General features: G+C 41.5%; 1 protein-coding gene across 4 annotated transcripts in view; it reads right to left on the bottom strand.

Moving 5' to 3' along the window:
- PATJ (PATJ crumbs cell polarity complex component) overlaps positions 1 to 24,026 on the bottom strand; it is a 246,892-nt gene that overhangs the window by 11,989 nt on the left and 210,877 nt on the right. For 2 of the 4 annotated variants that reach the window (XM_081145252.1, XM_081145254.1), the window contains exons 36-42: positions 21,118 to 21,311; positions 18,753 to 18,900; positions 17,329 to 17,415; positions 14,031 to 14,145; positions 13,165 to 13,202; positions 11,118 to 11,240; positions 10,270 to 10,374 (exon numbers count right to left, since the gene is read on the bottom strand). In XM_081145252.1, the coding sequence (XP_081001378.1) occupies positions 10,270 to 10,374; positions 11,118 to 11,240; positions 13,165 to 13,202; positions 14,031 to 14,145; positions 17,329 to 17,415; positions 18,753 to 18,900; positions 21,118 to 21,311 (810 nt within the window). The remainder of the gene's footprint in view (positions 1 to 10,269; positions 10,375 to 11,117; positions 11,241 to 13,164; positions 13,203 to 14,030; positions 14,146 to 17,328; positions 17,416 to 18,752; positions 18,901 to 21,117; positions 21,312 to 24,026) is intronic. The other 2 variants (XM_081145253.1, XM_081145255.1) reach the window with 1 other exon arrangement.

Genomic DNA, 24,026 nt, shown 5'->3' with positions numbered 1-24,026 from the left:
CTTAACATCTGCATTTTAATATCTCAAGGGCTTATTAAAATTAACACAACCAAATCTGAACTCTTGACCCAACAACTGAATCCCTTCAATTCATTTTCCCCCTGTAGATTTCCACCTTTTAGTAGATGGCACCTCCAGCAGACTAAGTAGAAATCCACTAGTTGTAATATTGAAAATACTTGATTGCTGGCTGGTGACTTCCCAACTGTAAGGGAAGCTAGGATGCTAACCATGCAGGGGCCACTCTCTGAGTCTCAGCCTGATACCTCTCTCCCCCCTGCCATATATAATCCACCACCAAGTCCTCTGCAGTCTACCTCCAAAACACCTCTTAAGTCTATTTACTTTTCATTTCTATGGTGACCATTCTAATTCAATTCACCATGAGCTGCCTTTTAACTGGAATCTCCACTCATCTTCTTCCAATCTCTCTTCAACACAACAGCCATTTATCTTTTTAAATATAAAATGGATAATGCCACTCCCTTGCTTAAAGCCTTTCAGTGGTGTCTCTTCGTACTTGGAATAAAATTCACACTCCTTAACTGTAGCACCAAGGTCCTCCCCTTGCCTACCCGTCTCATCCCATCTATCTCCCTCCTCTCCACCCTACATTCCACTGTTCTCTGCTTGGAATCAACCCCCACTCTCCACTCCTCCCCCCCAAACCAGCCAGCCTGGGGCCAGCTTTAAAGTCACTTCCCTTACACAAACCTTCTCTGGCTACCCATGTTTACATTAATTTCTTTTTTACTCTCCATAGCACTCTCGAAGTATTGCTCACAAATTGTGATGGGTATGTGTGAGTATCGTTCCCACCCAGGCACAGGATTCACAAAGATCAGGGCTGCTTCTCAATGTCAGTGTGCCTGGCATGTAATTACCTAATGAGTATTTGTGGAGTGAATGGATGAATCTAAAACCTTCCTAAGGAACAGGGATTATGACCCTCACATTTTCTGAATTTCCACAGATCAGAGTGAAGAGGTTACAAGGAGATTGGTTTTAGGTCATTGTAAGAAGAAAAAAAAATCTAATAATTAAGGCAGTTACAAAATGGAATGGCACATTAGCAAAGCAAGCACTCAGACTCAAAATCTACCAGTTTGAGATGTGGTGAAGGGGATTGATTCCTAGACTTGGTGGGAATTTGGACACGTACTCTCGGCTGACCAAGAAACAGACCATCCGTTGAGGGGTTGAGGAAGAAAGTCAGTCAAATACTATTTCTTTCTAAGGTACCTTCAAAAGCCAAGATCTGATGGCAACATCTCATTTCTTTACTCATTTATTCAATATATAACAGTGCCACTACTGAACTGGGCACTTACTTTGTGCTGAGCACTCTTCTGAGTTTCTACAGAGGTGGGTGCCATGATTATTCCCATATTACAGACAGAAGCACCTGAAGCAGAGAGGTTAAGTAACTTCCCAACGTCAGTTAAGGAGTGGAGGCTGGATTCAAACCCATGCGATATCACTCTACAGTCTTGTGCTATTAATCATATGCAGTGTGAGGCAAATCGCCTGGTGTGAGGGCACAGACTTCACAGTGTAGATGTGGAGCCTGGGAGGAAGAGGGGCAGAGAGAGAGTCCAACGGCAGATGGGAAGAGAGCAGAAGGTCATCATCCATGTGCTTGACAGCAGACAGAAAAACATCATCCCGCTCCCCCCTACCACAAAGTGAAGGCTTTGCATGGGAGATAGACACCCCACAGATGTTTTAGAAGGAAAGCTTTTTAAGATATATATCTATATGTTTGTATTGATTTTAGAGAGAGGAAGGGAGAGGGAGAGAGATAGAAACATCAATGATGAGAGAGTCAATGATAAGCTGCCACTTGCATGCCCCCGTCCCCCTCCCCCCGGGGACCAAGCCCGCAACCTGGGCAATGTGCCCTGATGGAATCGAACCGTGATCTCCTGGATCATAGGTCGACACTCAACCGCTGAGCCATGCCAGCTGGGCTAGAAGGAAAGCTTTTTAACTTTTAGAAATAGAATATACTTTCAAGAGTTCAGGAAATCAGCCATACTAATTATGAAACCAAAGTGATAGTTCATTTGGGTAAAAATTGTTTGCTTTTGTTTGTTTTTTTTTAAAAACAACCTAGCTAGAAAATGTAAAACCACTCCTACAACATCATCTTGCAGAAAAACTCACATCCCTCCAAAACATGAATGCCTTTAGTTCACCCTAGAACCCTGAAATAAAAGGGGCCTCCCAACCACTGATAATATTAAATCCTAGAGATCCACCTAGGATTCTAGGAGCAACCCAGGTTCATGCCTATTTCGTAGGAGTAGAACTCAAGGGGCTAAGTGGGAAAACTGAGGGTTTTTCACGAACAGCTAGGTCTTTTGCAGGAAGGTAAAAAGAGCACAAACTGGTCACCCCCAGATGACTTTACAGCCCCAAGGCATTTGCATCAACCATCTTGGTCTCTGAGTTGACTGGCCTTCCCGGGGACTGACTTGTGAAAGGGGATAATCTGATCTCGGAAGGGAGTGTATGTTCAGCTGGATATAAGTTCAAGGAGATGTGATCTACGAGTCTTTGCTCAGCCCTGCACCTGAAGTGCTTGCTCTGGCCCCACCAAAACCTGGGACTCGCACAACATGGACGTAAGGCTAGGAGAGGTCTACTTATGTGTTTTGAAGGAGGGGAAGGCAAATAGGTTAAAGAAAAGTTTACTCATTTTTTGAGGGGGAAAAAAAAAAGGAAATCTTGAATTCCTGGGTATAAACTTCTGTGGTAGGTTCTGAGGATAGAGATGGGAGCAGAGGAAACCAAGGGAAAACAAATGTGTCCCCTGCCCTCCAACAAACAGGCTTCCCACTGATGTCATCAGGTACAGGGGACAGATGTGAACATATGCCATTCAAAGTGGAAAGAGGAGCGGAGAGGGACAGGACTCCTGGGTAAGACAGGGAGGCCCTGAGGTCCTTAGACAATGGGGAGTAGGTTTGTGCAACTTGAATGTGTGGCTCAAGAGCTGTGGTGTCTGGAGTCTTTGGACCCAGCCACGGCCAGCTCCAACTCTTACGATCGGCAGCCTAAGGTCTGGCTTTTTACAGATCAGCAACGCACGTGCCTCTCACCCCTCATTCCTGGGGACCTGGAGTTGTGGCAGACATCCTCCTTGCTTCCCACTCACCCTGCAAAACCGTTAACCTAGTTCCAAACCTCTGGGCCTTTGCAGTTCCTCCTATTAATGCACATAGTGCTGCTACAGGCATCTTGAAAGTGGTTCTTTCGACACGGGACTGCTGGGTGACGGGTGGGCATATAGGAAACCGCACAGAGCTTCCTAAGTTACCAGTTTAAACTCTCACCGGCCATTTACAAAAGTACTTTGTTTCCTTACATCTTCCCCAAACTTGTTATGATCAAAACCTTAGTAAGTGCCTACCTGAGGAGAGGGGGCGGCTGACCCGCAGGAAGAAGAGGAGGGAATCCCTGCACCTGGAGAGGGGGAGGCTTGTGAAATGAGAGAAGGGGAAGAAGTCTTATCCTCCAGGCCTGAGGAACATGCAGGGACCTTTGAATCGTGAAAGAGGAAGACCCAGTAAGCGTATCTCCCCCTTCAAATGTGCTTCCTGCTCCCAAGGTAATCCCCCCTCCGACTGCACCTGCCCCTCACTCTGTGTTTGCCCCTCCGACTGCACCTACCCCTCACCCGGCATTTCCCCCTCTGACTGCACCTGCCCCTCACTCTGTGTTTCCCTCTCTGACTGCACCTGCCCCTCATTCTATGTTTCCCTCTCCAAGAGGGCTTTCCCTTCAATATTCATTTCCTTAAATTCTGTCTCTTCCTCAAACTGCGTTATTGCAGGAAGGTATTTAGCCTGACACTCTCTCTCATGGCTTGTCTCCTTGTGGCATTTGACAGTTTGGGTCATAAGCAAAACTAAATTCAGTCCGAACTGCATGTTCTATATTAGAACAGTGTATGTTTAATAAAACTTCTAATTGGGTAATAAAGCACAGGTCTCTGTTGTGCAAACCCTAGGATGAGTACCTTTCCTTAAAAACGGGTTTGTGGGATTGTGTTTTGGAGAATGAAGAAGTCAGAATATTTTCCAGGTAACTACAGTGTTACAATCCACAAAAGCTTGAGCTCCTTGCTTAGAACTTTCCAAAGCTGCTGATCCTGTACAGGAATATGATTAGCCCTCAGATTTGTTAGGACTTAAATCTTGCAGCACAGAATACAAAGTCAGCACTCACGCCCAGCCTGGATCCAGAGTGCAGACATGCTGAAAAAAACCAGGAAGGCTGTCAAGGGAAGGCGATTCCTGAGAAAGTTGGCGTCTTAAGATGGAAGCACATCACAGAACAACTAAGAAAAGCTTACCTTGCCCTGGTTGGGTACCTCGCTTAGAGCGTTGTCCCCAGACACCAAGGTTGTGGGGTTTGATTCCAGGTCAGGGCACTTGCAAGAATCAGCCAATGAATGCATAAATAAATGGAGCAACAAATCGATGTTTCTTTCTCTCTCCCTCCTCTCTCTCTCTCTCCAAAAACCAATCCATAAATAAAAAAATTAAAAAGAAAAAAGAAGAGCTTGCCTTGTCCCATGCCTGGCATTTGATGTAACTTAAAAAAGTAGAAAGCAGATCTGCTTAAAGTTTTTATTTAGAACCTAGTCACACTGATTCTGGTGACATCAGAAAATACTGATTTTAATGTGTCTGTTTTAAAAATATACTGGTCTGAAACGTCAAATGTTTGAGGTCAAGTAAGGGGCAAATCGCCACCTAGTGGCCCACACCTCAACTGCCACCTGGAAAACCACTCCGCTTCTAGGATTTTAAAAGGAAATTTAGCATCCACTGACTTCAAGCCTATGTTATTATAATGCAAGTAATAAAATACCACTTAATTAATGCTTACCATTTATAATCTGTTTTTATTAAGCATCACATCTCATTTAATCCTCTACTGGAATTTTTCTGGAACCAAATGGTAACTGTGCTGATACATTCTAAGTTCATGTCCTTGATCGGCATGGCTCAGCAACCTACTCAATGCAACCATGTACTAGGCATCTGCTCTGGGCTGGAGGCAGAGACACTATCCCTGCTCTGGATAAATTCGTGGTCTGTGGGAGAACCGACCCCCAGACACTCCCTGTTCTTGGTTGAAGTTTCTAAACAAAGGATCTCACAAGATTGAAAAAGGGATGAGAGTGCAGTGAGATGGGTGTTCCAGGCACAGAAAAGTATGTGTAAATCTTCACTCATCCCTAAATAACGCACTGCTCCAGGGGGTCTCAGGCTGGTCTTTAGAAGAGCAGCATCGGCAGTACCTGGGGGCCTATTATAAATGCAGATTCTTAGATCCCACCCACGCCTATGGAATCAGAGCCTCTGGGGGCCGGGCCTGGCAGTCATGTTTACCAAGCCATCAAGGTGATTCTGGGGCAGGCTAAAGTTCCAGAAGCACTTCTCTTGAATACCAAAATCTTTTCTTTACTCTCTTAGAAAATGAACGCCCTAAAAGAAGCCATCCAACTCACACTCCCCTGCAAATTCTTCCCCCAGAGGTAACATTACCCCTACCTTTTCTTCTATCTCCTTTGCTCCCAACTACTCCCTGGCTCTCTATTGACTTGCCACCAACTCTAAAAGAAAGAATTATACTAAGGATTGCCAGGGATTTATCTGCCAGTCGTGGTGACTTTTCTGCAGTTTTATTTACTTCTGCCTCGTTGGTAAGTGTGCTATTCTTGAAATTCTTTTCTCCCTTAGTGTCTAGGGACTGTATTTTTGACTCCTGGTCCCTTTCTATTTTATTTTTCCAGGTTATTTCTTTTTGTGTGTTCATGATAAAAAATTAAATAGTACATACATGATAAGAAACTCAGCACTCTCACTCCCTAGAGACACACTGAACTTTTCTCTTTTTAATCCTAGAGGTATATAACCTAATATTATGCTGATAAGCCAATTTTGAAATTTATCATTTTGATGATGCCAATTGACTCTCTGTTCCAAGAGATGAAAATTTAGCTTGCTAATCTTCCACTTTTTATATTATTTTTAAGTTATAGTTGTTTCTTTAAATATACTTATATCTCTATAATTCTGACAATTTCCAACGTCTTTTTTTTTTTTTTTTTTAAATATATCTTTATTGATTTCAGAGAGAGGAAGGGAGAGGGCGGGAGAGAGAGAGAGAGAGAGAAACATCAATGATAAGAGAGTCATTGATCGGCTGCCTCCTGCACGCTTCCTACTGGGGATCGAGCCCGTAACCCGGGCATGTGCCCTGACCGGGAATCGAACCGCGACCTCCCGGATCCTAGGCCTACGCTCAACTGCTGAGCCACGCCCGGCCGGGCTCCAACAAGGTCTTTTTTATTTCAACTTAAAAAATCAAATTTATTCATGTGTAATTTAAAATAAAAATGATTAAAATAAAAAAGACTTAATGAGGAGTTCCCTTTTCTCCTCCCTAATTACTGACTCTCACTCCCTAAAAGTAATTATTTTCAACATTTTAGCTGTTTCTTCTAGTATTTGCTCCCATATTACTAAAAAACACACTTTTACTTCTATTTCTTGATTTTTTGGTTTTAAATATTATCTGATCATGTCCTATTGTAGGAGTTAAAAATTTACCTCTCCTATATTTTCCTTTCCACCAACACACCCCAAATCCCATGCTTATAATATTTCATGCATTATGATGTTTGGTTGTATTGATTTTTATTATTATGACTTGGAATATTTACATAAATGTTATTTATACTGAGCCAATTACTAAACTATGATTATATTTCCTTTTTGTTTTGTTTTTTTGGATACATGTTTATTTGCCCCAAGGTTAATAATCATCTCATTTTGTTTAATTTTTAATATACTTATCACTAATTCAGCCCCAAACTTCCCAACGGATCTCAGTCTTCCAAATCAGTCAAACATGAGGTAATCTGTCTGTTCCTCTTTTTTACTCTTTAACTCAGAGGCCCCCTTCTGAACCCCCTTTCTTCCCCTGCAACACCTGGGACAAGCTGTTCTCTATGCCTGCCACACAGCTGTCTTGGGACTTCGATGTTCTTTTCGCATTGGGTCAGCAGCTAGGCCCTCTCATAGCAGGGTTGGTTGGTTTGTTTGTGATCTGATGGATGCCCTTAAAGGGCCTTCCAAACTTTGTGGCTGGACCGTTAGTTAATGTCCCTGATTTCAGCCTCTGCTCTGCCCTCCCTACTTGCTGCTGGCTCCAAGCCTTTGTCCCCTGTCTTTGTCTCCACTCTTTCCATTCACTGGACCAATATCTATGAAGTTTAATGCAGCAGGCAGTGTGGATGTTGACAGGGGGATGGCTTAATTTACCCCCCGTTTCCAGCACTGAAGTCCCCCCACCATCAGCAGCACATTTCCTGTGCCTGCTGGACATCTCTCCCTCTGGATGTCCCAAACTACAACGTTCTCTTCTCTCCTGACACACTCCTCCTAAATTTCCTGAGTTAGTTAACGCTCCCTCAATCCACACATTTTCCTATGCTCTAAAATGTTTGCAGAGCCCAGCCAGGCGTGGCTCAGCGGTTAAGCATATACCTGGGATCCAGGCGATTGGGGTTCGATTCCCGGTCAGGGCACATGCCCGGTTGCGGGCTTGATCAATGACTCTCTCCTCATTGATGTTTCTCTCTCTCTCTCTCCCTCTCCTTTCCTCTCTCTGAAATCAATAAAGATATATTTAAAAAAATAAAATAAAATAAATAAAATAAAATGCTTGCAGAGTCTCTTATGGGGTCCAGAACAAGCCTCACAGGTTCCTGTAGTGATAAAAATCCCTTATATGTTCTTTTTATCCTGTGTTTTAAATAAAAAAGTTTAAAAAAATTTTTTTTTTTTTTTTAGTAGAGAGCCTGAGTTACCTGATTTTATCCAAAAATGATTTTTATAGTATTTCTACAGACAAAAGAACTGAACTGCCAAACTGTCAAACTATAGAAGCAAATATAACTGGAAACATTTCAAATGACCCCTAACGGCGAAATCAGTCTCCACTGACCAATCTGTAACTGGTTATGAGAGACCACTGGACTGGAAGGTGAGGGATCTCTACCTCCTTATTACACCTAGAGATAGCAACTTAAACTGCGGGAGAAGCTTCCAGAAGTGGCTGTCTCTTCCGCTCTTTTTTAAAAATTTACCTTTATTGTTGAAAGTATGACAGATGTTCCCCTTCTTCCCCATGGATCCCCCCTACCTCTTCCACCCTCTCCCCTTCTCCCCACTGCAGTCTGTTGACCCAGACCCTAATCTTCCCTGGGCAATTAGTAGCTGCCGACTGCACCACACATACACTGACAACAGTCTTTTTCACATCGTCAGACACAATTATCTGACCTTCCCTACTATTCTGTCATCTGATGGTATAAATAATTACCTAGTGACAAACTGGCTGTGATCACTGGCTTGCTTGTCCTACTCCTTGTACATTGTTTTAATTAAAGCAAGTACACTATGCAACTGAAAGGTGTCTGATGCGGGGCCTGAGAGTTTCCCGGGCTTTGTGTCTAAAGCCTTCAGCAGCACATATGCTCCATACCCATAGCTGTGTACGTTATGACTGTCAAAATCATACAGAATCCCAAAGGATTCTCTTAAGCTTTTCATCACACATGTTAAAAAAGCAACACCAACTAATGTGATTAATGCAAGAGAACATTTTGAAAGCAAATGTCATTTTCCTCTTAAAATACAAAACTAGGAAAAAGAAGGAACCCCTTCGAAAGTATGTTCACAGCGGCAATTTGGCTGAATGAAGTGTTAGTTCCGCACGGGAGAGCATGAGTTCATTTTCACGTGAGGTACTTTTTATAGGTAATATTGCGCTTTTACATTGTGTCTTCTCATTTCTTTGTGAAGGGGCAGCTGAGCAAATGATATCAGTGTATGAAAATAGCAGAGCTGCCAGATTTTGTGAAGGGAAACACTTTTTTGTCTTGACATACTTATCATCTGGAATAACTTCCCCTTCACATTCAGTACAGCTAACGGTCCATGGCTCCGAGGGTGGAGAGCTGCACCTGCAGGGCCTCTAGGGGTCAGCCTAACTCGAAGGGAGAGCAAGCACAGCAAACGAAAGGGAAGGATTTGGAGGCGCTGATCAGGGCAGAGGGAGGAAGGTGAGGTAACCAGGGTAGTCTCTACTGAAAGTGTGGACAAGAGGGGGGGGGAAGCCGACTCTACGGCCAGTCCACATAGTGTTTCTGTTTGTGCTCAACAGGAACTCGGGAGCCCAACTCATTGAGTAAACAGGGTGTTGATCACATCAACTCCCTCAAAACTACTGATGGTATTTTTATGATTCCCTTCATGCATGCTGAAAGCCACATACTTTTTTCAATGTCTGTTTTGGCACTTTGGACTTAGACCATTGAGACATGAGAGTTAAGCGTCACAAATTGGTTCTCCCTGAAAGCAATGGTTTTTCAATTTGAACTTCTTATTTTAGGGCTAGAATGATCAGAGGGGCTGGGCTAGCCTTCTCTAGAAGGTACAAAATGGTGGGTTTTATTCTTTTTACCTATAAACCATTTAATACTACTTCTGCAGAATTATCCTGATTATAATCATACATTTTGGGGAAATTCTTTCATGAAACTCACTGCCAGTGTGCTGCCTCTCGCTCACCGCATGATATCCATCTCAGACACATGTGAAGTGCTGGGAATATAAGAGGAGGTAATTAACAGCACACCTCATTTTTATTTCCTGGTATATTTCCCTGCACCTCTGGACAATACCCTTGAGGACCACAGCTGATAAATAATTGTCTGCCTTAGTTGATGACTACTCTGCAGTGAGAATTTAACAGTGTTGGCAATCACTTAAGGTACAGGAAAAAGAGCATTGTATTTCTCCCTTCTTTTGATGTTAGTGGAAGAAACAGCACTTGGGCAGTTCAGTAACAGTTTTTGGGCAGAAGAAAAGAAATCATTTCCTATTCCTTGCAAACTCTGATTTACAAAAGAACACTGGAAGCTAAAAGCCTTGTTGATTTATCACGTGAAGCAAAGAGTAATTTCTCTCCCCTTGTTATGCTTTCATATAATCATGCTCACTGCCTGTATGGGTGGCATTAAAGAATTTCTGAATAAAAATAATAATTTCTTGCTTTCAACCTTCATAATTCACATCAGCGAGCACCCCGCTGGGCGGTGATGCCTACTGCCAGTGACGCTCAATCTTTTTTGCAAGCCACTTATCTGCCTTGTGCAGCTGCGCGGCCCACTGCCGGCAGTACCTGCAGGATAATGCGCCCGTAGGCGTTCTTCAGCAGATTAACCACATCCGCGTGAGACAGCCCATCCAAAGGTTGCCCATTAATGCTGACAATCCGATCTCCAACCTGGAAGTACAAAAGTGGTAGAAAATCACTATCATTAAGGAAAATTAAATTTGAGAAGAATGCTTAAAATTCTTTGGAAGTCATATTTCCCATTTGCAGCTATTGTGAAGATTCTGTGTCTCCTGTGTGTGCATGTTCCAGAAGCACGAGGAATTTTTATGGCTTTCCCCAAATACAGACCAATCAGAGAAACAAGAAGGGGGTCAGATTTGATTATTGTAAGGCACGGCAGGCTGCTTTTGGATTTTGGTAATGGTGGTATTTCATACATCCATTCGCCAGTAATAGTGGGGTGTACAAATTAACTGTTCAATAAAGCTCTAATGAGGAAGCCATATATTTTCTGCTTTATTTTTCTACCTAAGTTAAAACTAAGAGGCAATGGGAAAAAATGATAAGAATGCTGATTCTTTTGGTTGAAGGAAGAACCTAAAGTCAAATCACTCTCAGGTAAAAATCAACTTTGGATGGAATTAGGTGCTTAAAAAAAAACCAGTATGGGAGGCTTTGTAAATGAGCTGCAATTTCTCCTTTCATTGAGAAGCTTTGATACAAACAATAATATTTTTATATTCTCAGGGACCCAATGAATTTCAGGTATAAACTTTTTCCAGTGCATTCTGCCCTCAGCATGGGTCTCTAAGGCTGTTGGAATTCCAACTTTAAACAAAGTGCCCGTGGCTGCAACTTCCTCTCCCGTCCACCACATGCTGTGAGCACTTCACCGGTCCCCTTTTGTTTACCTTAAGCTTCTGTGTGCGCGCAGCCACACCACTGGCCTGAATCATGGCAATAAATATTGGGATATCTCCTAAGGGACTTCCTTTTCCTCCAGCAATACTGATTCCAAGGGCATCACTGAGCTCCTAAAAAAGAAGCAAAACATAAAACACATTTAATGAAGATCCATGGCCTGATTGTCCCGATAGCTGCTGAACGTAACACTCCGTGATGTAGGAGGTTGGGGTAACACAGGAGTTAAGTGCAGGGCCATTGGAGTCAGACCCCTGTTTCAGCTCTAGCACTAAATTAGCTGGGGAGTTGTCAGGAAGTTCCTTAAGCGACTAGAGCTTCCATCTCTAGGCATAAAATGGGAAGAATACTACCTACTGCACAGTGTTGCTTTGAGGATTAAATGAGATGATATAGTGCAGTCCTGGCCTATAGAAAAGGCTCAATAAAAGGCAACGGTAGGGCCCTGGCTTGGTAGTTCAGTTGGCTAGAGTATTGTCCAGATATGCCAAGGTTCAGGTTCCATACCCGGCCAGGGCACATACAAGAATCAACTAACAAATGCATAAATTAGTGGAAGAACAAATTGATGTTTCTCTATCTCGCTCCCTTCCTCTCTAAAATCAATAAATAAAAAAATTTAATTAAAAAAGGCAATAGTAGGAGTGAAAAAACAAAACCCTATGCTACTGCTCAGTTTAGTGGCCAATTTTGATGCAGACTTGGCAAGTATGTTCTCATATGGTGTTTATAATTAAACTGCCACACATATCATGCTCTTGGGGGTGTGAACAAACATACTTGGCTCTAAAAGAACTCATGACGGCGTTAAAACAAAGGATGTTAGAGGACACTCACTATAATGACAACGGAGTTTGGAGAGAGAAGTTAAATGTGACGGGAAATGTGGCCTAAGATTATTAGGTCATGCAACATGGTTCACTTGGACCCTGGGAAGAGGTCCTGGCTTTAGTCCAGGTTTCCCCCATATTTCTATCATAGAGTTAGTATTTTAAAAATCACTAAAGGGACAAGTGACAAGTGACAAGTTCCAGATTCAGCATGGTGGCATACGAACACTACAGCATCTCTCTCCTGCTGATTAAAATGAAAAAACGTGTTAAAATAACAAAAAATAACCACCTGAGGCTTCTGAAAGGTAAAGAAACGTTAAATGTGGTGGAAAGACAAAACTTGGAGAAATGACAGCAGAGAAGAATGTCTGTTGTTTTCCTGGCAGCGCTGTCCTGAGGGCGAGACACAGGCAAGGAGCAGTGGAAGTGGTGCACACGGCTAACCTTCGGAGAAACTCCCGTGTTTCTGGTCAGGGGAACCAGGAACAGGAGCCCACGGTGGCAGGCGAACCAAGGAAGAAAACTGGAGTAAGGGGAGCCAGAGAAGGGGTCCTCCAACTCTGAGCGAACCACAGAGTTCGCAGGCTCGATTCTAAGCTACACGTATGTGACACAGACGCAAACCAGAGAACTGAACTGCCACTCACAGAGGGGCGATGGAACTTGCAGTCTCAGCCTAACGGGGCTGACTGCATCCTGTCCACACAGTGTAATATCCATGGGGGCCAGGATAAAATCCTAAATTACATGACATGCGAAAGAAGAGGAAAATGTGACCAAATAAAAAAATGATTGATTTGGGAGGGAGGGAGGGACAGAGAGAGAGAGAAAAACATGGACTTGTTTTTTCACCTATTTATGCATTTACCGGTTGATTCTTGTATGTGACCTGACTGGAGATTGAACCTACAACCTTGGCATGTTGGGAGGATGCTCTTGTATGTCTAACATGATACCATTTTTTGTTTTGCAAAATTTTAAGTACATGCACAAAATGTAGTAGATGGGCTATACCAAATAATTCACGGTAGTCATCAATGTGCTTTACCATATTTTTCTAAGTCTGTTTATGTTACACAGACCACATATTTACTCAGTAACTTAAAGGCGCACACTAATAACCCAACCAATTGTATTAAGGGGAAAACGTACATTTTATGCAAATCCAACACAAACCAGAAAAATAGCAAAATAACTGACTTACCCTGATTATCTCAACAGTCCTTGGTCCCGTATCTGTGCCTATCAATAAAGAAGCAACACAACAAACTTTTAACATTAAGAGATAATATATGTAGGATATGATATTATCTCCTGAAAACGGTATCATTTTCTAGGCCTTTCAAGAGAGGATACTGGAGCAAGCAGGCATTATACCTTTCCTCAAATCCAAACTGGCAGCCATTGATCGGGGGCTGTCTTCTATTTTAAAGAAGTCCTCCCTGTCTGAGAAAGATGTGACCATAATCATTTGTTCTGGCAAAAGCTGATGGACTGCAGCAGTAGCTGCCTGAAATATGGTGATTAAATGCCTTGGAAGGGGAGCCATCTGTGTTTTACTGTACACTTTTCTGATTTAATCAAAGATAACCATCTAACCAAGGAAAGACTTAAAAAGACCCTTGCCTTGTCCCGTCCCATTGGGGTATGCACGCCAACCTTCTGTGAGTGACCAGTAATTTTTAAAGATTTTCTCTTTATAAATGATTTTACTTTAGGAAACACTAGGTTTCTGCTTTCCTAGCTTTCATGTGATTGGTGTAAAGTTAAAGGCACAGTCCAGAAATGAATCTCTATGGATTTACTTCCTTTAGAACAGGCCTTTCTGAAAGCTTGGGGCTTATATGGCCTAGGACAAAGCTTTAACAATATTTTAGTTAAAGGTGAAAAGACTATTTTTAAAAAATACTAATATTTTTCCCAGTATTGTGGAGCAAATCTTGTGTTAAAAGCCCACTGTCATGATGTAGTAGTTTCTCACTGGTTTTTTAATAAATCCTTTTGTATATAAAAATACTTTTAAAAATTGCGTAACAGGATGTCTTTGCTGGAGGTGTGCCCGCGGAATACCTGAATTTCTGGGCAAAGGATCCGAAGCTCTCTTTGTGCCGACCAGGTTTTGCAGGCTGGTGATGACAGGAGCAAGGGAAGGATGAAAGCTGCCCAATGTGCTGTGCTGACTCCCCTGGAAAGGAAACCCAGAGGTCAGCTCTGCTGCAACATGGACTTGGTCTTAAAAATGCGAACTTATTAGTGTTTCAGTTACTGAAGTAACCATAACCACGTAATCGAAAATTCTTAAAAGGCTAAAAAAGAAAACAAGAATTACCCATACTCACTCTCTTACCACCCTAACACAATCCCATCTAACATTTTCTCCACTACATGTGCTTTCATATATGGTTTCAATCATCGAGGAAGAAAGTATAATTTAGGCTTTTCTTTAACATGAAATAAAAAACATTTCCCTAAGCTGTTACGCAGTATTTATATATGATCAGTTAATGGCACTATGTGTTATTTGGGGCTAGAGTCAACATTGATTCCCTTATTACCCAAACTACACAATCTATTTTGCTAAAACAAGCATAATAAAACCTTGATTAACAGGAATTTGACCAAAAGGCACTCTCAATTGTAGGAGAAAGCAGCAAATGTCCTGGGAATATGTTGTTTTAGTAATATGTTAAATTTGTTTCTCTCAAAGATTTTCCTAGAGTCAGGAATAATTCAGCGCAATCTGCTATACCTCCATCATTGCCCTTTTATCCATCTAAATACTGAGGTCTACAATGTATAGTCATGCACGGCCAGGGACTATTCAATGAAAATCATATACACAGTGAAGGACCTTTTCAATATAGAACACAATGTCACCAATATCAAGTAAAGAATTTTTTCTTCCAAATTATCAAGGTTATGCTCAATTGCCTCAAAATTTTAAACTAAACCTAAGATCACAATTATCACCCAATGAATTATAATTTAAACTACTACTGCCTTATTCTGTTATGCAAGTTGTTTAATATTTTAACATTCTTTAAATATAAAAAAATTCAAATATAAATAAAAGTTCAAAGTAAACATCTGTACACACACCTATATTCCACAATTAATGTTGCTATACTGTTCTTTTCACATATCCATTCATCTATTCATCGCTCAATTTGTCTTTTTTTAAAAAGTTCATTTCAAAGTAAATTATAGGCATTAGTATACTTCACAATATATAAAGGAATATTTTTTATATTTTCCTGGAAGGATCTGATTTAAATCAATGGTGTTACAATAGATAACTACTCAGAGTTGTGTAAGTACAACATATAACTTTTGTCTAAAAAATCTCAGAACAATGTGTTTGCCAAGGCCTTTATAAATATGGACTTTGCCTGGCAGTGTTCCCTCAGTTATCTGAGGAAAAGAATTCTCTTTTTCATTACACATTTTCTTCTGCAGAGTAGCATATAATTGCCCAGAAAGAAATCTGTGCCTTTAGTGGGTCCTGGGTCTACAGATGAAAATGTTTGGAAACAGGATCTTCTTTTTCTCCATCTGGGTCATGGGCTGGTCTTGAACTCATGATGGAGGAGGCTTCAGCTACAAGCCTTCTTCCAATGAGCCACATAGCAGTGCAAACTGTCACGTCATCTCAGCCATAATTTTAAGGACAAAGTAAGGATAAAATATATTTACTGTTTCTTAAGATTAAATTAAATTTCTACCCTTTGAAGTAAAACTCTGCAAGGCAGAAGTATCTGATACTTTGTCCGAGGTTTCCAAACTATGACAGCTTGCATTTACATACCAGATAAATGGTAATGATGGTTTTGTTGACATGTAATGATAGAGCTTCTAAATTTATTTGCTCTATATTTAACCTGAGAGTGAACTTTATCAATCACTGACACTCATATACATTCCTCAAGGACAGACACCCAGTTCTACCCACCACTTCACCTGTCAGTCCAAACTTTTCTTAAAACACCAGAATTCCTTGTACTCCTTTGTACCTTTGCATATGCTACTCCCTCTGTCTGGGATGCCTTCTCCCTCTTTTCAACCTAAGAAACTCCTTTTGGAGTGAGACCCAATGGAATCTCTTCTGTGTAGCTCTCATGTATGCTCCAGAAAGATACATTTCATCTGCAGTATCATTCATTCTGCATTCTAACCTCCTGTGTACAATGAGGCTTTAATGAAATCACTCAACAAAGGAATCGTCCATTATGGAAGAGCTGACACAACTACTTTTGCATCTTCAGTCCTCACTGGTGGTACAAGCCTGGCCAGAATCACCACCAAGCATTCACTCCTGGAATCCCACTGCAGCACTGTGTCTTATAGTACACATGCTATTTGCTCCCCATTACCAAAGCCAGAAATGAAGAAAAAAGAGGAAGTTCTAAACTTCACATGATGCTATTGGGTTTGACTGTTTTGAGGATTCTGTTAGACAAGCCAGGTAGTTTGTGATATTATCTGAACAATAGCATTTTTCTTCACCCATTTTCTAACACCAGTAGGCAGAGGAGACAGCTAATAGCATTCCGGAAGCACCTGTGTGCTAACCACAACGTCCAAGAGTCTCTTGAAGAAAGTTGACCAGGGAGGGGACCAAAAGTCATGCTTTTAACCTCAAAACAAAGGCCCATCTATAACCCACAAAGGCGACTTGAGGGTAAGATGTATGTTTTTATAGTTTTATTATATACCAAATGGGACTAAAAATATAGTTTACCATCTTGATTTTTTTCAGCCATTACAATGAAAAAAATAGTGAAATAGACTTTGTCTTTAAAAAAGTGGCACTTACATCAGCCTTGCAAATAAACATAAGATGTTTGCTAACCCACAAAATGTCACCCATTAAGGCCTCCTTTCCCACAGGAGAAACCCTCACATTTCGCTCTCCTAGGAATACACCATTAATTGCCCTCAGCATGTGTGAGTGGCTAGTCACAAGCTAACTTTATAGCAATATTTAATTGAATGAATAGAACAATGTTGTGCTAATGAGGGTCAAATTGCCACCAGATGTTGCTGCTTTTTTTTCTTTTTAAATAAACACAGCTGTGTACATGCACGCATAGGCAATATAGAACTAATAGTGGGGAGAAAAGGGGTCCTAAGAAAACATTTGCAGGCAATAATGGGGAGAAAAATCTAGGGATTAATGAATTTTCATCCCACCTTTCATTTTTATTTCGAACACATTAAAAGACACTGAACTTGGTACTGTGAATATGCTGTATATTACACATTACTGTAATGCTGTGTATCACACAGTATTTCCCCACTTATGAAACGGGGAACTTCGTCTCAAATGGGACAGGGGAGTGAGTCAGTCTGACGGGAAGCCATCAACAACCTGACTGTTCTGTGATGTCTTCCTCGAGGAGGCCCAGGAACCAGCTCGGAGTCTTCCAATCTCTAGCTGCACAAGCCCCTGTGCACACTTGGGAACACAAGAACAGAACAGAGGTGAAAACCAGCAGCGTTTATGTTCTAAATCATCACAGCAGAGGCCCCACACATCTCTGCAGCCAAGAATTGTAAATGGGCGATGAAGGCAATAGGAAAAAAGGAAATTCAGTAACAAAAAAGAAACCACACAAAATAACAAAAATTTATCAACTCGATGGTATTCACCTCATGACTTCATGACTTCTTTAAATGTGTTAAAAAGATTCATTTCAATAAACCTCTTTTGTTGTTTAATGAAAGTATTTGTAAGCAGTGAAATAACTAAGAAAAAGTGGTGAAAACGAAGACAGAAAACAAAGGTAGAAGTCATCTACCTACAAATACAAATCCTCTTGAGTAATAACTGACAGTTGACTGTATTAAATCCAAAGCAGGATTTTAAAATAAACAAAAGTCATTTGTCTTTGCAAAAGCTTCCACAGCTATTTGTAAAACAGAATAAAATACACCTGGTTATAGTTGAATGGGAATTTATAAGAATTTTTATTAACCAGTTTCTTCTGAAGGAAGCAGGGTCCATGTGGCAGAGACACGTGGAAGTGAATTTTGAGCCTTAGCATCTTTACAACTTCAGGGAGAGACGGCGTGGGTGGTAGGAAAACCACGCCAGCCGAGCGTGGCGATCCTGGGCATGCTGTTCTATTTTTCCGATTTCACTGGTGAAATGGAGGAATTGGTCTAGATAATCTTTAACACTCCTTCAAGTGAGGAAAGCCGGATTTGATGAATTCACGGTAACATGCTCCCTCACGGAAGCCTCAAGGGAGAAGGGCGAACTCCGCGACTCCGGAGAGCCCGCATCATCAAACGCATTGAGAGCACAATTGTGGGCGCCTGGAATTCTCAGAGCTATGAAAATACAGCTTAAAAGTCCCAACGTAGGGTTCTCTCCAACCCTGCTAGTCAATACAATGGCTTGCTTTTTTATAACAGCTTTCTTTTAAAGCTATTCCTGGCTGGTTAAAATAATTAAGGATGGCCTGGCCGGGCTTGGCTCAGCGGCTGAGCGTCGACCTGGGATCCAGGAGATCAAGGCTCGATCCCGGTCAGGGCACATGCCCGGGTTGCGGGCTGCAGTCGATCAATGACTCTCATCACTGATGTTTCTATTTCTCTCTCCCTCTCCCTTTCTCTCTCTAAAATCAATAAAGGTATATTTAAAAATAATTAAATAAAATAATTAGGGACCAGATGTCTATAAAAAGTAGTCAGCATATCATCCGGCCCATTTTATAACCACGCTAGGTCAGAAGGGCTCCCACTGGACTTCAGTGGTGCAGCTAAGCAGAGAGCAGCCCAGGGACTCACCTTGAGGATAGTGGCCACTGTCTCCTGTGAGGCATTTCTCACGTCCTCCCCGTTCACAGATAAGATCTGATCTCCCTGAATCAATCTCCCGTCAAGGTCTGCAGCTCCACCTTTCACGATGTCAGAAATAAACACTCCATTTCCGTTTCTGTGAATACCATAAAGCAGTGGATATTGGCACAACTTAATATTCCTTTAGTAAATCTGAGACTACTGACATTCTATTTGGATTCACTTAGTCCTAAAACTCGAAAGAAGGGCCCTACAAAGCCATCTCATCCAATAATATCCACTAACTGCCCAAATGACAAACCTCAGAGTGCTCACCCTTTAAATAGCTTATGCCTATTTATGCTGCCTATTGTAATATTCACTTTTATAGGCCTAAGGGCATAATTTCTGCAAGAGGATAATTTTAGTGAAATGAAATGGAAATTCACTTTAAAAAGTGGAGTTAAGTATTCTTAAAATGTATAGGTTATTTCCTTCGAGGTCAGTTCAATTATTAGCATCTTACCTATTTCTAGTCTCTTTTTCACACTCCCCTTTCTGGATGTTATTACTTCAAGGTTTTAATTATATTTATTTGATGAAGAAATAAGTAGATGTCTCAAAATTCAAGAGGTTAAAAAGGGTGGACCTTGAAAAGTTTTCCTCTCACCTCTGTTCCCTAGTCTCCAAGTTCCCCTCTTATAGGTAACTGTTACCCATTTCTTGGGTATCTCCAAGAGACATCCTGTGTTTACACAAGCAAATACATGTGTGTATAGTGCATATGTATGTGAATGGATATATATGCACATACATTCTTTTTCCCCTTCCAGTTTTGTTTTCTTTAACTTTGCTTTTTTCACTGAATCACCTTGGCAATTGTTCTTTGGCACTTGGAGCTTCCTTATTGGTTTTGATGGCTGCATACTATTCTATGGATGTTCCTTAATTTCATTATTAGTAAACAATGGATGTACACATAGGTTATTTCCATTCTTTAGCTATTACAAATAAAGTGCAATGAATAACATATCTATAAGAAGCATATATTTAGGATAAATTCCTAGTCATGGGATTTCTTGTCAAAGAAATGTGAATTTTGAGAGCTTACACATCTGATCCTTTACAATGGAACTTTCTGTGCTAAGGAATGTAAATATTCCTTTAAAAACTCAATCTGAAATACTGGTATTGTGTGACAATTATGTCATCAATCTACTATGAGATAATAAAGTAAAACGATTGCTCTAGATGGGATCTCCCAGGTCCATGTATGTGTCACAATAAGAAAGCAAACTTCAACATGGCTCTGTCAGTTGCTTTGCACCCACATGTGCACTGATTTGGTTTAGAAATACGAGTCTCAGCTTTTTCATTCTTGCAGTGCATTTTCAGAGTGACAGCCTTATAGTTCTGAAGCAAAAAATGAGATGACATCACAGTATCTGGCACAAAACCAGTTCTCAAAAATAGCAGTTAATATTTTTATAACAGCTGGACTATTGGAAAAAAGCACTAGGTTAGTCATCAGAGGTTTATGAGGACACATGAATTTTATATATATATATATATATATATATATATATATATATATATATATATATATATATAAATTTGTATTCTTCCTAAGAAGATGACTGACACCATTTAAGGCCATACTGGAGTGTTACCTGAAATTTCTACAACCCTATTAGAATAAATACACCCTAGATATCTACAGCCAGTAAATCATGGGAGTCAGAATTGCAGTGTCAAGACATTACCTCTCTAATTCATTGCAAGAGAAACCTACTAATATTATCTAGAACAATTACTGTAATTCTCATCATATGGGTAAGCAGCATAGACTTCAAAAGAACAGTCTAACCACCAGAATTACCTACATTTTTGGTGCAAGCTATTATTTGGGGGACATCTTTCTTAACAGAGAACTATTGTCATGAAGATTTATGTGTCTTTCAAGTATTTCTACTCAGCAATTTTCTTAACCTAAGATTGCATAAATCTCTCTCTTGGGATTAGCTGTTTCTTGGGTATCATTGCTTTAATTAACTCCTGCAAACCTGAGATCTAAGTGACTCCAAACTGAAAGAACCTTGCTGACTGTTCTTACTCTATATGGGCATAAGTCTAAATAGTCGGGGTTGACTGGATTTAGAGTTTTCTCTTGATATAACATTTTTGGGGGTAAGACCTTGCTCAAAAATACGACCTATGTTGTTCAAATGTTCATAAGTATGTTAATTTTAGAAATCATATTATTAGTTTATACTAGGCTTTATCTTTCAGTGTTTATAGGCGTTAGTCCCTAGAATTTTGAAGGGGAAAGGCCAAACGATCTTGACTTGCACAGCATTTTTTATATTTCTTTTACCGTTTCCCAACGATGCTCAAGCCCAGTCCTCTGCCGGCTTTCTTCTGCAGATCTACGGGGAAGAACTCCAAGTTCTCCTCGTCCCTGTAGTGCGTCTCATCTCTGTACACCACCAGCCGCACCTTCTGGGGGGTCTGCCTCAGGGCTGTGATGGCTTCTTCGTGGCTGGCGCTCCTCAGGTCAACCCCATTAACCTGGAACAACGGGCATCCGAGATGGGCTGTTAACAGCAGAGCCCCTCACCTGCTCTGTCTGCTGGAGCTCCTTGATCCAACCAGTGCAAAACCTCTACAAATTTCCAGCCATTCTCAAAGCACACAGGTACTGACCATTAGCAGTCGTAGCCACTTCAAATATAAAGGAGGTGACCCTTATATTCCCCACCCCAAATAAGCATGGAGGGTGGGTAAATACACATGATAATGCAATTTCGCATAGCTGTGAACTTTATTACAGAATCAACATATGTGAGAGAGGGGCGGGGGGGAGAAAATGGGGACTAACTGGCTCATTTAATTGAGGACAAAAGGGAAATAACTATTAGTGTTTTGGTCAGCATTTTTAGACTCAGTTTGCTTACTGAGTTTGACATCCTCACTTTAAAAATGATATATTTTTATTGACATCACAACTACTTTAGAACAGGCTGGAGGAAATGAGGGGCCAGCATTTCCAATGGCGTTAAAGGCCTGCTGAAGCCCACTCATTTGAATGTGGACCTGAGTGAGCACAGAGAGGACCATGTGTGAGACAGCAAGCTGTCCCGGAAACAGCTCTGAGTAAGCCATGGCTCTGCTTCTGGCAAGTCATGCATTTGGGCGAATCGTGGGACCGCTATTTCCCTGACTGTGAAATGGAGATCACAGCCAACTTATTTACTTTTTACTTAACAAATACTTAAGTAGTGCTTGTGTATTAGCCCTTTATGAATATTTACTCTTTTTAATCCTTCTACTAACTTTCTGAAATAAACATTATGACCATATTACAGATGAGGAAACTGAGGCATGGAGACGTTAAGTGACTTGACCAAGGTTGCAGAGTGAGCATCTTAGAATGGGTTACTGGAGCCCTCTGCCACAGAAAAAGCCAAGGACTGATGCTGGTTAGTGAATTTGATGCAAGGGAGGAACTGAGAAGCAGAGTAGCCCAGGACTCAAAGGAAGGGAGCCATGGTCACTCCCTCAAGGTCAGAGATAGGAGTAAAACATAGGGAAGGATGGGCCCAGGCCATGCATGGCCAGGTGGATGGCAGAATGGCAGAGTCCCTTGCAATGTTGGCTCCACCTGTGTTCTGCCCATCCCTGTGTGTCCTGGGCAGGTTGAACCTACCTGTGGACCTCCGTTCCTTCATTTGTACAGTGAGGGGTTGGTCTGAGGCTTTTCCAGTTCTAACATCCCAAAGACTAAGTACTCTTGTCATAAAGAATGGTGACAAAGAAGGGAGAAAAGAGGAATGAGTCCCTCTTGGAGAAGGTATTTTGAGTTCTTACTTACAGCTGATTCTGTTGGCCAAGAAAATGTTTAAAAGCCTAATTTTCAAGCTACTTTTTCTTCTCTGGTGTACTTGGGACTCAGATTAACTACACCCAGAACAACAGTGATTTAGCATGGGTTTTGGATATAGATGGGCTTCAGTTTGAGTGCTGATTCCAATTTACTATGTGGAACCTTATGCAAACGACCCAAGCTAAGCTTCCATTGTGCCATCTATGAATTGGACATAATAATAATACGAATTTTGCTCAATGTTGTGAGGATTAAATGGAATAATCGTTGTAATGCATTCGCACAAGGCTCGACACGTGGTTCAGCTCGACGGAAGTTAGAAGTTGACATTTTACCGGGAATTGAAGTAACCAGTCAGGGCTGTTTCCTCTCAGCACCAGCACTCGCTGTTGCTTTAGGCCCACAAACTCATTAATCGTGGAAGTAAACCCGCGGAGCAAAGGGGAAAGCAATGTCTCTAGAAAATGTGGGCTGAGCTGATGATTTTCTTGTATTCCAATAGATGGCACACAAGACCACTTCTGTTACTCAGTTAAAAAAAAGTTACCTCCATGGATTGGGGGCGAATTCTCTGAGCCTCTAAAATACCTTTCAAAAGGCCGTGACAATTAGACTTTTAATTAAAAGCACTGTCATTAAACTCTAATACTACAGAAGCAACTGACACTAAATTGCAGCAATGAGATGTCTGCTCAGATAAAAGTGATCTGCTCCACGTTCAGTTTTCATTTCCTCCCCTGCTTATCGAGAGACACCACTAAACGCCCACTACTCGTGAGAGAAATACTGCTCTGTGGCTAGGATGCTGTGCGCGGTGTATCACCCTAAGTGCCTGCGGAAGCACGTGGTGCATTATTTAGAAGGTTGCTTGTAGAGGGGTAGAGGTGGTAACAGCGGGGCTCCCTGTTTGAGGAGAGGGGCCAGCGGAAGCCCTGGCTGTCAGCGGGAATGGTTGCATCCCATGGGTGGAACGGGCATGTGGGGAAGTGGGCGAACCCCTGCTTTAGGAGACAATAACCAAACGAGGGCAGCAATTCCTCAGCATTTTATCCCACCAGGAAACCAGTGCTCTGCACTTTCTGCTCCCACATGCACGAACAGAGGGAAAAGTGGAAGAGGTAAAGTAAAAACACCCTAAAACGAGAACCAGAAAGAAAACGGTTCATGCTAATCATAGAATCATAAATCTTGCCATGCTAAAAAAAAATTTTTGACTCTACCTTTGTGAGCAAAATCCGGCTTGTTCTATGTTTAACACGGGGCTACTATGAACACCATGGAAGGCCAGCTTGCACAAGGCAGAGGACCCTCAGCCACAGAAAGGCCACTGTTTGGAGAAAGCACCGATGTAGAGTTGCCTTGCTTTGTGGTCTCGGAATATACCACACCAAAGCTGCCTG

The sequence above is a fragment of the Miniopterus schreibersii genome (genome assembly GCF_964146895.1).
Source record: "Miniopterus schreibersii genome assembly, chromosome: 8".
Classification (NCBI taxonomy): Eukaryota; Metazoa; Chordata; class Mammalia; order Chiroptera; family Miniopteridae; genus Miniopterus; species Miniopterus schreibersii.
This window is presented reverse-complemented; position numbering and strand designations above follow the sequence as displayed.